We start from the raw sequence: 15,862 nt of genomic DNA, 5'->3' as shown, positions 1-15,862 counted from the left end.
AAGATAGCAGGACCTATGACGAAGCTGTTAAGAAAGAACACACCATTCGTGTGGTCAGAGGAGTGTGAGAAGAGTTTTCAAACTCTGAAAGAGAAACTCACCACAGCACCGGTGTTAGCAGTTCCTGAAGTTGGCAAGGATTACACCGTGTACTGTGACGCATCCAAACATGGATTGGGTTGCGTACTCATGCAGGATCGGAAAGTAATATCTTATGGATCGAGGCAACTCAGACCTCATGAAGTGAACTATCCAACACATGACTTAGAACTAGCAGCAGTCGTATTTGCACTTAAAACATGGAGACGTTTTCTCTATGGAGCCAAGTGTGAGCTCTATACGGATCATAAGAGTCTCAAGTACTTCTTCACTCAGAAGGAACTCAATATGAGGCAGAAAAGATGGCTTGAACTAATCAAGGATTATGATTTGACCATCAATTATACTCCAGGAAAGGCTAATGTTGTAGCAGATGCCTTGAGTAGGAAGAGCACTGGAGGAGTGGAACAAGAGTTATCACCGGAGTTGAGGAAGGAAATAAGTCAAGCTCAAATACAACTTTGGGAGAAAGAAGCTCATGAAGGACTATCGGCTTTACAAGTAGCCGATGAGCTAAATGTTAACTTAAAGAATGAGATAATGATGGGTCAATTGGACGATCCATTCATCACAGAGGAGATGAGAAGGATAGATGAGGGTAGACCATCAGAATTTCACCGGGGAGAATCAGGATCACTATGGTTTCAAAAGAGAATTTGCGTTCCGGATATTGCTGAGATCAAGGAAGTAATACTCCGGGAAGCCCATCAAACACCATACTCCATACATCCGGGAAGTACAAAGATGTACATGGATCTCAAAGAGTTATTCTGGTGGAATAATATGAAGAGAGAAATAGCACAATACGTGGCGGAATGCCATACCTGCCAAAGAGTGAAGGCTGAACATCAGAGTCCGGCAGGAAAGTTACAACCTCTACCAATCCCAGAATGGAAATGGGAGGAGATAGGAATGGATTTCATCACCGGACTACCCATGACCAATAAAAAGAAGGACATGATATGGGTAATCGTGGACCGGTTGACGAAAAGTGCACACTTCTTAGCGGTAAATCAGCAGGATAAAGGAGAGAAACTCATCGATCTTTACATCAAAGAGATCGTGAGTAAACATGGAGTGCCCAAGAAGATCGTGTCGGATCGAGGATCCGTGTTCACGTCAGCATTCTGGAAGCAACTACATGAAGCTTTAGGATCCAAGTTGGACTACAGTACCGCCTATCATCTGCAGACAGGTGGACAAACCGAGAGAACTAACCAGATCCTAGAGGATATGCTTAGGGCTTGTGCCTTAGATTTCGGAGGATCATGGGAGGAACACTTGCCACTAGAAGATTTTTCATACAATAATAGCTATCAAAGCAGCATCAAGATGGCACCGTTCGAAGCTCTGTACGGAAGAAAGTGCAGATCACCCATATGCTGGTATGAAGCTGGAGCAAGCAAGGAGTTCAATCCTGATTATGTCAAGGAAAAGCAACAAATCATTGACATTATAAGAGATAGGCTCAAGATAGCCCAAAGCCGACAGAAGAGTTATGCCGATCAGAAGAGAAGGACATGGGAGCCACAAGTTGGAGACATGGTATATCTCAAGGTGAGCCCGATGAAAGGACTTCAGAGATTCGGAGTAAAAGGGAAATTAAGCCCTAGGTACATCGGACCTTTCAAGATTCTGAGTCAAAACCGAGGGTTAGCCTTTGAATTGGAACTACCGGGAAGGTTATCCCAAGTTCACAACATATTCCATGTGTCGCAACTCAGAAAGTGTTTGAAGACCCCAGATGAGCCAGTATCACATGAAGAGCTCGAGTTACAACCAGATTTGACCTACATTGAGAAGCCAACGAAGATTCTCGAGGAGAACTGGAAACAACTCAGGAATCGAGCCATAAAATACTGCAAGATACAATGGAAGCATCATCCCGAGAGGGAAGCCACCTGGGAAAAGGAGGAAGACCTAAGGAAAACATACCCCGAACTCTTCAGGTATTACAACCACAACTTCGGGACGAAGTTTTCTTTAAGGGGGAAAGGCTGTAATGTCCCAGGTTTAGAGACAATCGAGGGGTAGATTTTAGAAAGGGATGTGCATTGCATCGTAAATTTCGGGGAAATTTCGCGCTTTTAAAACAAAACTGCATCGAAGGGGGACAGGTTTCTCTCTCGACACCTTACAGGGTTAGGGTTTCGAGAGTGCGACAAACTTGTTCCTACTCAACTAAATTAGGGTTTTGAGAAGAGAGAAGAGGTATTGCATCACAATCTTAAGTTGCATGATTGAATTCAAAATTAAGTTGCATGATTGAATTCAAACCTAAAGTTGAATTTGAATTTCAAATTCGAACATCAAATTGATATCCCATAATTCAAACTTGAGATAATTCAATAAACAATTATAAGTAATCTAGAATATAAATAGTACAACAATTAGATAAAGCTCATTAAGTAAAATTGGAGCTTTATTGATAATCACACATGATACATTGTCAATTAAAATATTCAGAATAGAAATATGAAATATTACAACACATTACACAAATTGGAAAAATAGAAAATGAAAATAAAAGAAAAGTACAAGGTAAGATTCTATCCAAATACTACAAGGTAATCTTCATTGATCTTGGACCTAATGATCTTCATGTCCATCTTGATCAATTTCTTGATCCCTGCACACAAACAAAACAAACATAGCATTATGCCAAGTGGCAATGCCACTTGGCAGGTTAGAAATCAAATGAGATGGGAGAGGATATGACCAAAGCTGCCGAGCTGATCAGCTCACAGCCAAGTCCCAAAGCCCAAGTGCGAAGCATCTGGTATACACACACACACAGCCTGATCACAAGGCTGTGTGCATGCAGCACACACACACAGCACAGAGAGGAGTCACCAACACATGCCAGGCAGTGCTGTCGACCAGAGAAGCAAGGGCCAGGCATATAAAACCTTTTCCACAGTAAACCCTAGCTCATTCATCAACAAAGCAGCAGGGTAAGTCACCAGATAGCAAGAACAGCTCAAGAACACCAAGAACAGGTGAACAGCCAGAGCTGTTTCACCTATTTCCCAATCACCAGAAATTAACCAAGCATCACCAGCAAGCAAGGAGGAGCAGGGCAAGCTCATAAATCCAAACCAGAAGCAATCCTCTACACCAACAACCTTTCTAGGAGCTGGAGTGAGGTATACACAGATAATCATGAGCAAGCCACAGTTTTGCTCATATCATAAGCACATGCATACATCACAGCAACAGAAAAGGGTAGAAACCCTGTTTGTGTCATCATCTGGCTGTCTAGCCATTTGGTGCAAGCAAACATAGGGAAAGCCAGGAGGAAAACCAACCCAGGGAACATTGGTTATGCCAAACCAGTGGCATAAACAAGGAAATCCAGCAAGGAGATGGTCCTATCTAGCTAGCCAGATTCACCTAGCACCTATGACCACTACACCATCAGACTGATAGACTATCAAGTGTCTATTTATGTTTGTCAACATCAAAAGCATCTGGCAACCAAATATGGTCAAGCCAGAGAGCAATTATCCATACACATCAAGCCAACATGGGGTGGGAGCTTCCTGAACAGCAAATACTTGCTGTTGAGGCCACCTCAACCACAAGACTAGCCAACCAAGCCATCACATCATCACCCAAGAGGGTTCAGTATGAGCTAGGGTACCCAACCAGTGGTTGGCATCCCTCTAGCTACATCAAATCCATCCATATGATCATTACTGCTAAACAGTTCACATCATTTATCCATCTAATAAAGCAGGGAAATACAGATAAATGAAACAGACAAGTAATCAAAGCACCAACATCTTGCCAGTGACCCAATGGATCACTGCAAGCATCAGTTGATGCTTGAGCAAGCATCAACACACACCAATACATGTATGTGTGTCACACAGACACAAGGATAAGCATCAGAAAGGCACAAGCAGTAGGATGGTAAGCAATCAACATGCACCTGATGATCACTGGATCATCAGAGCTTGCCAAATTATTCAAGTGCTTGTCAGAGACAAGCCTGGCAGCAATTCATGAACTATATAAATGAAATAGCCACAATTAAGCAATAGTTGCATCACAGATAATCATCTAAACAATTCTGTAACTGTATCCAGTAACACATTATCAAGAGGGGGAAACTATCTAGCCAACCATCATGCTCAGTTGAGCATTCTCATGAATTAGAACACAATGAACCAGCCCAGAGGCACTGGCACTTGCAAATATGCAAGAATTGCACACTGCAATCAAGCCAGGGAATCTTACATGAATACACTTGAATTCTAGCAAGCATAGCAACCAGAATAGAGGCACAGAGCAGGAATTTTGTAAGAATAGCAAGCACTGGCATAGCCAGAGTAACAATGGCCAAGGCCAGTAGGGCCAGTAGCAAGAATAGCAGCAGTAGCACACGCGCATCCACAACAAGCACAAGCAGCAGAGCACATAGAGGTAGAGCAGCAGCACAAGCAATGGCCATGACCAGTAGAGCACGACACATCATTGGCACAAGGAAAAGCAGGCCAGTGGCCAGAGCTAGACTAGAAGGGAAGGAGAAGAGGAAGAACAGGTAGTAGAGAAGGAGGGAGGCGGTGAGTACTTACAGGCGTAGCAGAGAGAAGCACAGCCATGACGGCACGGCGGCACACACCGGGCGAACGGCGGCGCCAGGCCAAGCCGAGCCAGGCCACCACCTCGCCGCAACGCCGGCATCACTACGGCGGCGCCACAGCGTCAGGGACGCCGGTGAACGGCGGATCTTCACGGATCCATGCGGCTGAGGTGCAGCAAGGTTGGGGGCGAGCAGGAACGGCGGCGAAAGCCAGATCGACGCGGACCAGACGGTGCGCCGTCGAGCGGCGGTTCTTTTGCGACCAACCGCGCCGCCAGAGCTGGCTGGAGACGGCCGGATTAATTCGGCGACGGCGAGGCGACCACGGCGTCGCGAGAGAGAGAGAGGAGAGGTATGGTTTCGCGAGGAAGAGGAGAAAAGGGGTCGGTGCGACCGACCGAGCCCAAGTGTGGCTCGGGTTAGGGTTAACCGCTGGGCCACCCTGACAGGTGGGCCCAGGGGCATTTTTGCCATTTCATAATTCATTTAAAATACAGAAACTCTGGAAAAGTACAATAAATGTTTAATAGCTCTAAAAAATAATTAAAAATATGAAAATTGATCAGCATAAAATTCTCTACCTGAATAAAATATCAAAGTGAATTTTTGAAGACAACTAAGAATAAGTCTTAATTTGATGATTTAAATAAACATTTAAATCACACATATTATTTTCAATAATGAAAATAAGTCCATTAATGCCTTTGGACTTTAAAAACACCTTGAGAACATTTCAAGGTTGTATTTTACTTTAAATAAGGTATCCCCAAAATTATTCTTAGTATTAACCTCTCACATGAAATAATAAGACACCGGAAGGGGGGAAACAAACCCTAAAAGCTGAATCATGCATAATTGCTTCTTTAACCATTGCCCTTATCGGACAATGATGCTATTTTTCAGAAACAGAGGACAAGGGTCAGTCCACACCATCCAACTGCAAAACTTTGCAGTGTTCAGGCAAGTTCATCGCTTGCTCATGCCATTTGAGTATCTTTATCAAATTACTTGCAAAGTACTATAATTATCACTATTGCATAAAAACCAAAACCAATATTTTCATAACTATGAATATGACTATGTGGTTGGCAATGGAACCATGGATTGTGTTGATATGATGGAGGTTCCATTGCAAGGGTTTATATCCATCTAGGATTAAACAACAAATGTCGTCCAATGATTCTTGTGCCGTAATACCCGTGTTAACCATAAGACCCGGAGTGGGACGGAGTAGTCAAAAGTGTTTCCACCTCTCGTTCATCAACGGATGCGCTTTACCGTAGTACACTTGTAATCCAAGGGGGCAAGCGGTGAGGCTGGGGAGTCCTAAGTCCCCACGGCATTGTCCGTAGTACACTTGTCGCCCGAAGGAGCAAGCGGTGAGGCTGGGGAGTCCTAAGTCCCCACGGTATTGCGGTCTATGATGGGTTGCAGCTGCCGGCGTAGGAATGTATGGTAGAGCCCTGCATTGTTGTCGTGGTCGGGGCCCATCCTTAAATGGTGTAAGTGAACCGGCGTGGACCCAGGGTCGGAGTTTGCAACAAAGGGTGGGTGTTCGAGGTAGCGGAGGAACATGATTGACTAGACCTTATACCGGGCCTCACACCATAGGAAGTGTGGACGGGAAAGCTGCCCGGTTGGCACCAAGGTTAAGATCTCTTATGGGTAAAGCAACACACCTCTACAGAGTGTAAAGAACCGTGACCTGTCACTCCCTGTTCCGGGATATGGAACTGCGAACGCGGCCGGAAAGGAGCTCCATGAAGTTCTAGTAAACCGGTGAAGGCTGACGGACATAGCTCTTTGAAATAAAAGCAACCTCTTGAAGAAATGTTTATCAAAACCTGCATTGGTATTAGACTTTCTGGTCTAATATCGTAGCTAGTGCATTAAACACCTCTTATCTATAATGAACTTGTTGAGTACGCTCGTACTCATCCCACTCTTAAATCCCCTGCTTAGATTGTCTGAACCGTCTGGAGGAGGACTACGACAACCCTGAAGGAGCCGAGATCATCGGCTATGAAGAACCAGACCTCTCTGGAGGTGTTGAAGGCGTAGACTACCTTATAGTCTACGGAACCGGGGAGGCTTCCGGAGGAGATCAAGCCTAGAATAACCGAGTAGTAGTAGTATCCGAGTAGTGCGAACTCTTAGTACTTAACTGCTCGAGGAAATAAATGTACAACCTAGTGAAACTTCTATATTGTAAGTTAAGATGGGTTCGCCTCGAACCCAGGAGTATCCCTCTTAGGACCCAAGAGGAGCTCCGAGACGATATGTATATTATGCTTGTAATAATAAATGAATGAGTTATGGACCTGCTATGTTCTGTTGTACTACTATGAGGGATGTAATATTTGCGGAATGGTACTTCGTGAATGTTATATCAACGACTGGCATACTACAACATGCAGTGGTATGCAGGGTCACCACAACACCTCTTTTCTATAATGAACTTGTTGAGTACGCTCGTACTCATACCACTCTTAAATCCCCTGCTTAGATTGTCTGAACCATCTGGAGGAGGACAACGACAACCCTGAAGGAGCCGACATCATCAGCTATGAAGAACCAGACCTCTCTGGAGGTGTTGAAGGCGTAGACTACCTTATAGTCTACGGAACCGGGGAGGGTTCCGGAGGAGATCAAGTTTAGACTAACCGAGTAGTAGTAGTATCCGAGCAGTACGAACTCTTAGTACTTAACTGCTCGAGGGAATAAATGTACCACCTAGTAAGACTTCTATATTGTAAGTTAAGATGGGTTCGCCTCGAACCCAGGAGTATCCCTCTTAGGACCCAAGAGGAGCTCCGAGATGATATGTACATTATGCTTGTAATAATAAATGAATGAGTTATGGACCTGCTATGTTCTGTTGTACTACTCTGAGGGATGTAATATTTGCGGAATGGTACTTCGTGAATGTTATATCAACGACTGGCATACTACAACATGCAGTGGTATGCAGGGTCACCACAAAGCCCTTAAGTAGTCCAGAGGGGGGCGTCAGAGGCTGGCCGAGGCGCCGCCACCATAGGCCGGCGTGGCCCAGGGGCCTGCCGCGCCGCCTGGTGGGGTGGGCGCCTCGTGGCCCCCCTCCTTCGGCTCTTCTGGCTCCGTCCCTCTTCTATGAAAATAGGCCCATTGGAATTAATCCCGGGGATTTTCCTGAAAGTTGAGTTTCTGCACAAAAACGAGACACCAGGGCAATCTTCTATTATATAATTAAAACACAAGACATAGAACGGCCAGGATTTACCAATTTAGTGTTACAATATATAAATGGTTGAGATTAATCAATGTGGATCTCACGCGGTCTTAAAATCCTGCGCCAACACGCTAACCTTTTTGCGTGGGTCACGGATCTGTGCAATCGATAACTAACACACAGGTGTCTATCCCGGTGGATCAGCAAATTCGCTCAATGACGATGCAGAGAGGCTACAAAGATTTGTTCAGATCCACAACTGCTTGGGCGGGCGCGAGGAGCCGGAAACAGCAAAGAGGAGAAACGGCGGCTGGAATCAAGACGAGAAGGATCGTCCAACCAGATCCGTGCCGATCAATGGCATAGTCACGGTTAGTGCTGCCCATCCAGATGGGAGGCTGTCATGGACCATCGTGAAGCCTGCATCTCCGTCAAAGAAATCCTAGAAGAGAAACTGCCGGGATAGCTACTCCCTGCAGGCAGCTCCTCGACAAGTGCCGGCCGGCAGGTTAGCTATGGGATGTACTCCACTCCAGCAAATACAGTATGTTCCACCAATAACGTGCTATATGTAAGTTGGAACTAGGGCAATTGCATATTAGATAGATCTATTTTATGAAGTAGGTGCATGATCGTCTAAGTACTCTATGAACAAATTCAAATCGAATGATATAGGTCGATGGAACAAGGTACGCACTAAGCACTCCATCTCTATAATTCTGAGGACATCATATAATCTATTTTTGACAAATATTATGCTACAACTTTTATGCATTCGGAAACTGGAAATCATGGTTTGAATAAGTTGAAACTAGGGCAATTGCATATTAGATAGATCTATTTTACGAAGCAGGTGCATGATCGTCTAAGTACTCTATGAACAAATTTAAATTGAATGATATAGGTCGATGGAACAAGGTACGCACTAAGCACTCCATCTCTATAATTCTGAGGACATCATATAATCTATTTTTGACAACTATTATGCTACAACTTTTATGCATTCGGAAACTGGAAATCATGGTTTGAATTTTCTCAAAAAGTATTTTCAGCAAATACAGTGATTTTAGATTGTGCCTATGTTGAGGACTTCCTAAATAACATACAGAGCTCATCAACGACGCCTTGAACAAAAACAAGATCGGCCCTGTTGTGTCTGCTTTCAACACAATGCATGCCTTCCATTCCGCTTGCCAATTCCAATATTCCCATCTTTTACCTTTTGGAGACGACCAACCTGTGTTTGAGGTACTGTGGTGAAGGTAACTATAGATTTGTATGTGTTGTGTCAAATACTCAAATGTTATCCTAGAAGCTGATATACTATAATTATTATTGCCACAATGATTCTTTTTTATGAGTCGCAGTGATCCTTATACATTGTGTTGATCATATGATCAATTGTTCACTCCAGTTAATCCAATTTACTTTTTTTTGAAGGAATACGGTAGGGGAAGCCCCTACAATGATTTTTTTTTTTGAAATAATAAGAACCCAAATTCGCGTCCCTAAGAGCTTCAACCTGGGTGGCTGGGTTGTACATCCACTTCCCTAACCAAGTGAGCTAGGCTCACTTCTTAATCCAATTTACTTTGGTTTGAAGGTCAGTCTTCGGATATTGTTTGAATGTCATCAACGTACAGCGTGCTTCTTGCATTCATTTTCAGAGTTTATTCACAGTTCATATAATATCCTGTTACAGCAACACATGGGCGGAAAATTGACCATTAAGATTTTAATTAAGGATGGCATCTCAATCTTTGAGTTTGGATTAAATGGTTCGAACAAATCAGCGTCAAGCTTGAAGAATCAAGTGGGGAAGATAATTATATGCACAAGAACTGTATATATGTTGTGGGAATCTGTGATGATAAATAACCAAGAAGGCGATACAAAATCTACTATGGAAAAGATGGCTCTTTCTTGAGTAGTATTGTCATTGACTTGCATACTTCTATTTGTGGATATATCTTGCTTATGATATGTGTGACCAAAAAAATGTATGTAATCATACAATTAGTTTTATGAACCAACCAGGTTCAAGCTTTGTTTATGTCTTTTGCAGTATTATATCTTCCTTATGTTACTATGTCATCCATAAACAACTAAATTTGAGCGATAGATTTAAAACATTAATGACAGATGAAAGCGATTGAAATCCATGAGATGAAGTATCGCACGGTAAACTCCTTTGCGGTATTAGGGTGCTTCTTCTGCAAAATCTGGGACTTTTACTACATTGAAAGAACTATTTTCATTTGTGATGGAATTTCTATGAGCTCCAATGATTTATTCACTCTCAGGCAACTTCATGTATGCTTCCCACTGAAGTAAGAGATCAATTGCTTACTTCTATTTGTTCTATGTTTGCATTTTTTGGCTGGCTGCAAATCAGAATAATGTTGGATGTTTTATCATGTTCTGACCAGGTATTTTATCATGAAACTATACATTTTAGAGCTGAGTAATAATATACAAAGATCCAGTGATTTATTTTCCAGTAAATTAAGAGATCGGTTGCTTTCTTCTATCTCAGAATAATGTTGGATGTTTTATCATGTTCTGACCAGGTATTTTATCATGAAACTATACATTTTAGAGCTGAGTAATAATATACAAAGATCCAGTGATTTATTTTCCAGTAAATTAAGAGATCGGTTGCTTTCTTCTATCTCTCCAATGTTTGTAACATTTGTGTTGGCGGCAACTCACAATAACGGTGCACATTTTATTATGGTATTATATCATGTTCTAACTAAGTATGTTATCAGAACACTACATTTTAAACCGAGTAATAAATATTGTGATGTCCTGTTGCTATTTAGCGAGGTCTTTCAGTTGCTCAAATATTTTTGCGAATGTAAATGTCTGGAAGTAGACATTTTTTTTAAGAATCATGTGTAGTATCTTTATCTTTTCTCAGAATGCAATCAAGAATTTCTATCCATACTTAAGTGGTGATGATAATTAGAGGCTCTCGGTTTTACAATACATGGATAAGTACTTCTTTTGAAAATGAAGAGATGAAATTTTTATTTTTCAGTTGGAAAAGATATGCCCCACTATCACTTTTACGGTTTTATCGGTCTATTTGTGTTGGGGACCTTTCCCGTTTCCTTCACAGATTATTCTCAGTAGAAACGGATGAAGTTGGCATGGACCGGTCGCCACCAGCGGTGCTTTGGTAGGCGAGCAGAGTTCATCGAATGCACTAATATTAGGGACGCACACTAACAAAATATAGGCTGCCACAAACTTTAAGATGACTAAACATGTTTATGTGCATTTTCTGTTTTAGATAACAAAATATTTAGGATGTTTACAAATATATTACTTTCAATTAAATATAAAGAAATTAAATTTCAACATATTTAAGATGATACCCTCGCGTTTGCGAGGGCCACCGCGCTAGTTCTGCTGAAAACAGCGTTAGTCCGTGTTAGTTGTATCCAAAATACACAAATTAGAGGCAAAACAATAGCAAAAGTGTTTGGGAAAGTAGATACGTTTTGGACGTATCAGCCCGCTCCGTCCGCCTCGCCTCGCCTCGTCACGCACGCACGTCGCGTTTCGTGACTCGAGTTCGAGTTCGAGACATACTCAAGGAAGCCTAAATTTTTGCTTGGTGCACCAACTGAGTTGGGTACGTGTCAACCTGCATGTGCATGCTCGCCGCGTGTCCTTGGCTTCCTACGCGTGGTAACGCGGTTGGGGCGGCTCTCCTCCCAGGCTATACAAGGAGACCGATCAGATCTGGAGAACAGTGCTCTTAGATCTCTCTCTCGCGAAGTTCATTTTGCTGCGCTACTCTCTAGTCTTCCTCATCCCAGCGACTGCGTGCACAGCAGTCCGGGAGAGCAGGCCTCCGACACCCCGTCCGTTGAGATCCTGCACCGGGAGACGGGCGATAACGTTTTTGGGGAGCGTCTCGGCGCGACTGCTCGCAGCTGTTCGTGTTCTTTTTCGACGGGTCGGCTGCTTCATCGACGAATCCGACTACACCATGGGCGACATCAACAACTCCCATGGTGGTGGTGGTGGTGGTGGTGCTGCTGGTGCGACCTTCTCGGTCGCGATGTACGTGCTTTCCCTCTTCTACCTTGCACTGTTACTTGTTCCATGTTCAGATCTGATGCATGTGCTTAGTCTGATGTGTGTTGTTAAGAGCATCTCCAACAGGCGCGCTAAAAGCCCCGCGCGGCAAAAAAACCGCCGGTTTGCCGCGCGCGGACGCTGCCGCGCTGCTCCAGCGGAGGCGGGAAAATGGCGCGCGCGCTACAACTTTTGCCGCCCGCGCTTTCGCGCTATCCCGCGTGGGAAATCTGCCGCGCGCGCTATATAGACGACACGCGCGAAGCGTCCAACTGATACTCCTCCCACGCGTCTTCCTCCCGCGCCTCTCTCTCTCCCCGCCGCTCTCCCTCCCGCGCCGCTCCGCCTCCGGCCGTTCCGCCTCCACGCGAAGATGCCGCCGCGCCGCCGCCCATCCTCCGGCTACCACGGCGTCCGCGCGCGGCCGAGCGGCCGATTCGACGCGGAGATCCGCTCCGGCGAGGAGCGGATCCGTCTCGGCACCTTCGACACGGCGCACGAGGCGGCGCGGGCCTACGACGCCGTCGCGTGGCGGCTCGGCCGCTCCCGGCGGTCGATGAATTTTCACGACGTCTACACGCGGGAGCAGGCGGAGATGCTCGCGCCGCCGCCGCCCGTCATCACGCAGGAGCAGCAGCGCCGGCGACGGGAGTTGGAGCAGCGCCTCCTCATCGCGGAGCGCGACGAGGCGCTGCGCCTCGAGTGGGCGCGGCGCTTCCCCGAAGACGTCGCCGCCACGGAGGCCTTCTACGCGCAGAAGGAGGAGGAGAAGGCGGCGCTCAAGGCGAAGAAGAAGGCGAGCCGCGAGAAGCGCCGCGCCGAGTCCGCCGCGAGGAAGGCGGCGAGGGCCGAGAAGGCGGCGAGGAAGGAGGAGGAAAAGAGGAACGGCGCAGGGCCGTCGACGATCGTTCTGTCCTCCTCCTCCTCCTTCGAGTGGACGTCGACGCCGGTGTCGGAGACGACTCCGAGCACCCACTCGTCGGACTTCGATTGGGACTCCGAGTAGCTTTAGATTTTCATTTTCGACTTCTATGTCGCGCTGTATCGTTGAACTTTTTAACTATATTCGTATTTTCGATCAAATTTTCATCGTTCGTTTGATTAATTTTGAAAAAACGGTCGAAACGCGCTGCAAAATACAGTCTCCGGCGGAGGTGCTTTTTTCCCGCACCAACGCGCGCTGCAAAATACAGCCTCCGGCGGGGGAAAAATCGGTATCACGCGCGCCAGCGGTTTGCAGCGCGCCCAAACGGAGGTTTAGCGCGCCTGTTGGAGATGCTCTAAGTATGCTTGTGCATCTGTAATGTTGCTTTCAGTAATTAAACTCACACGGAAATTGCCTAATTATCCAACAGGCATGCCATAATGTTGTGGTAGAAGCACTAGTACTTATTTTGCTTGTCTACCTCGAGGATGGGGTTCTAAATGGCATCTCCTCATTTCATGGGCATAAACATGAAGCATTTAGCACATATAGTTTTTCATCCTTGTTAGAGCATCTCCAACAGGCGCTCTATCCCGCGATGTATCCAAAAAAGTGGCTAGCTTAGCGCGTGGGCGCAAAATTATGCTCCAACAAGCGCTCTATCCCGCGCTGTAAAATACAGCTTGGAGCAAAAGCGCTATATCGTGCACTATATCTACCGCGCCGGAAAGAGCGCGTTGTATCCATCGCGCATAGAAACAACTACGGATTTTTACAGCTCCAAGGTTTAGAGCTTCTGTTGGAGGTGAATATGGCCTCACGCACAAAACATAGATAGAGCGCGCTGTAAAGTGATTTTTACAACGCCAAATTTAGAGCGCCTGTTGGAGATGCTCTTATGTACATGCATCCACCACAGAGCATTTTCGCTCATGCCTCCATAGCTAATTTCCCAGACATGGAAAACCTCAAAGACAGATGGCTTATTTTTCTATAGGTAAGTGTTCACTGGTTTTCACTTTTTTTCCCTCTGAAAAAACAAATATATGTACTCCCTGGTCTATCTAGAACTCGAGACACACAATGACAGGAGCTATCCTTATCATATACTGTATGAATGAACTCCAAAAAAATCTTCTAACTACGGGAAAGAAAACCATAAGCATAGATGAGGTCATTTTTCCAGTCGGCAGTTCGGTCCGTGAACCATTGATCAGACCAGAGATGGAAAATACCAAGTGAATCTGAAGAAGACTTGAAAGATAAGATCAAACATAAATGCAGTAGTTCGGGAAGATACAAGAAAGGAAAATAGTGAATTCTTTTCTATTCTAGTACCATGTAAACTCCACATCATTTGACAGAACAATTGCCATGCTAACTACTCTATTGACTAACAAGAGTACAAGACCCAACATCTCCCAAACATTGTCAGTCTAAACATCTCCCAAATCACTTAGATAAACAACATATCTGTGTCTGCATAGAAATCAAACATATGCAGTTAAACCAGCAATCCAAGGTGCATCAGTTGAATCATCTAATAATAACTCAATGATCCATTAAATAATCTAGATGGAGTAGTAACTATGGCGATAATTAAATATAAAGAGCAGAATTCATTCAAAGTATCAAGACCGCAATCTCAAACCACATAACTTTCTAAATCTGCATGGAGGCTTGGTAAATAAGATCTTGCAGCCCTCACCGACAATTTCCTGTTATTAAGTGGTACATGCAAACCTGTGAAATAAACAATCTAGCAAGTTTATTTAAAATCAGAACTATAGAATGAAAAGGGTCATTTCTTACTCATCTTCACAATATACTAAGTTTCTTTAAATGCAGGCTTGTATATCACGGTATAAACTTCAACTATGAAGAAGAGACATAATCTCTGCAATAGGACCTACAGAATCCACCGGCATTATATGAAGGAAAAAACCATTGGAAGGATGTCTGTTGTTGTTTAGCATTTGCAATAGAAAACTGAAAAGACAGGAACTGAGTTGAGTAAGGGCAAACTGAACAAAAGACTACAAATATGCACCACTGCAAATAAAGATGGGAATCGGAACCTACATAGACTTGCTCAGTATCACTGGTTTGTGAGGACTGATGCAAGAATATGATTTTAGAGGAAAGATAATAGCACAATTATCTAATGTGGAAGCATCTGCCGTGTGGTCAGGTTCCTCAAATATCTGACAAAAAAGTATTGGTTCCTCAGTATTCCAGTGATAATCTAACACATAACAACTATCAAACACAGTTCCTAAGTCTGCCCAGCTAATGGTCTTCTTAGATTTCACTGCAGTTAAAAGATTTCAACAAGCAAGTCTGGCCAGCTAATGGTCTTCTTAGATTTCACTGAAGTTAAAAGATTTCAACAAGCTGCTAATCTAATAATCCTTTGGAAGATCTGGCTAGAAAGAAATAGCAGAGTCTTTGAACAAGAAGCACACTCAAGCCAGTTAGTCGTCCAAAAATACCCACCTGAATTTTTTCATTCAAAACATTTGGCCCAAAGCCAGATATACAGCTGGAGTTTGGGGATTACAGTGAAAAAGGAGGCAGAAAGGGGGGACCTACGGGGGCCTAGAGCTAAGAAAGAGAAGCCAAGCATCAGTGGAGCATTGCACATCCCGAGGGAGGCAGGCACGCCACAACCGGGCATCATCGCGGCACATCTGAAGCAAGAGCAACATGCTAGGTCACTACTCTCTGAAGGTGACAGCGTTGCGGTGCTTTCAGATGTTCCAGCAGGTGGGTGTGCAGTTCCAGAAGGCAGAGGCGAGGCTGCATCTGAAGATGATGTGCTGCCTTTAGCTTTTGAGCAGCGCACCAGAGACCTTGTGTCGTCCACGTCCGAGCGGGAAACGTGCGCAAGCTCGGCGTGCTCCCGAGCGGCGACAGCTGTGAGGCGGGGGACCTGAGCCCCGGCAAG

At 44.7% G+C, this 15,862-nt stretch overlaps 1 protein-coding gene and 1 long non-coding RNA gene across 3 annotated transcripts; both read left to right on the top strand.

Moving 5' to 3' along the window:
• Nucleotides 1–7,909: 7,909 nt before the first annotated feature.
• Nucleotides 7,910–10,208, top strand: LOC127333846 (uncharacterized). Of its 2 annotated transcripts, XR_011751000.1 has the most exons (4): nt 7,910–8,406; nt 9,007–9,160; nt 9,339–9,501; nt 9,601–10,205. It is a non-coding gene; the product is annotated as an uncharacterized lncRNA (long non-coding RNA). The 2 variants fall into 2 exon arrangements; XR_007871605.2 differs by having other exon boundaries at nt 7,910–9,160; nt 9,601–10,208.
• Nucleotides 10,209–12,363: 2,155 nt separating this feature from the next.
• LOC139835651 (uncharacterized) lies at nt 12,364–12,996 on the top strand. Its single transcript, XM_071825510.1, has one exon. It carries the CDS (start codon nt 12,364–12,366, stop codon nt 12,994–12,996), a length of 633 nt encoding a protein of 210 aa, XP_071681611.1.
• Nucleotides 12,997–15,862: the final 2,866 nt, after the last annotated feature.

The sequence above is a fragment of the Lolium perenne genome, chromosome 2 (genome assembly GCF_019359855.2).
Source record: "Lolium perenne isolate Kyuss_39 chromosome 2, Kyuss_2.0, whole genome shotgun sequence".
In the NCBI taxonomy this organism is placed as follows: Eukaryota; Viridiplantae; Streptophyta; class Magnoliopsida; order Poales; family Poaceae; genus Lolium; species Lolium perenne.
The sequence above is the reverse complement of the archived record's forward strand: the minus strand, read 5'-3'. Positions and strand labels throughout refer to the sequence as shown.

Excerpts from the sequence above, each read along its gene's own strand:
- LOC139835651 (XM_071825510.1), top strand. The coding sequence starts at position 12,364 with ATGCCGCCGCGCCGCCGCCCATCCTCCGGCTACCACGGCGTCCGCGCG.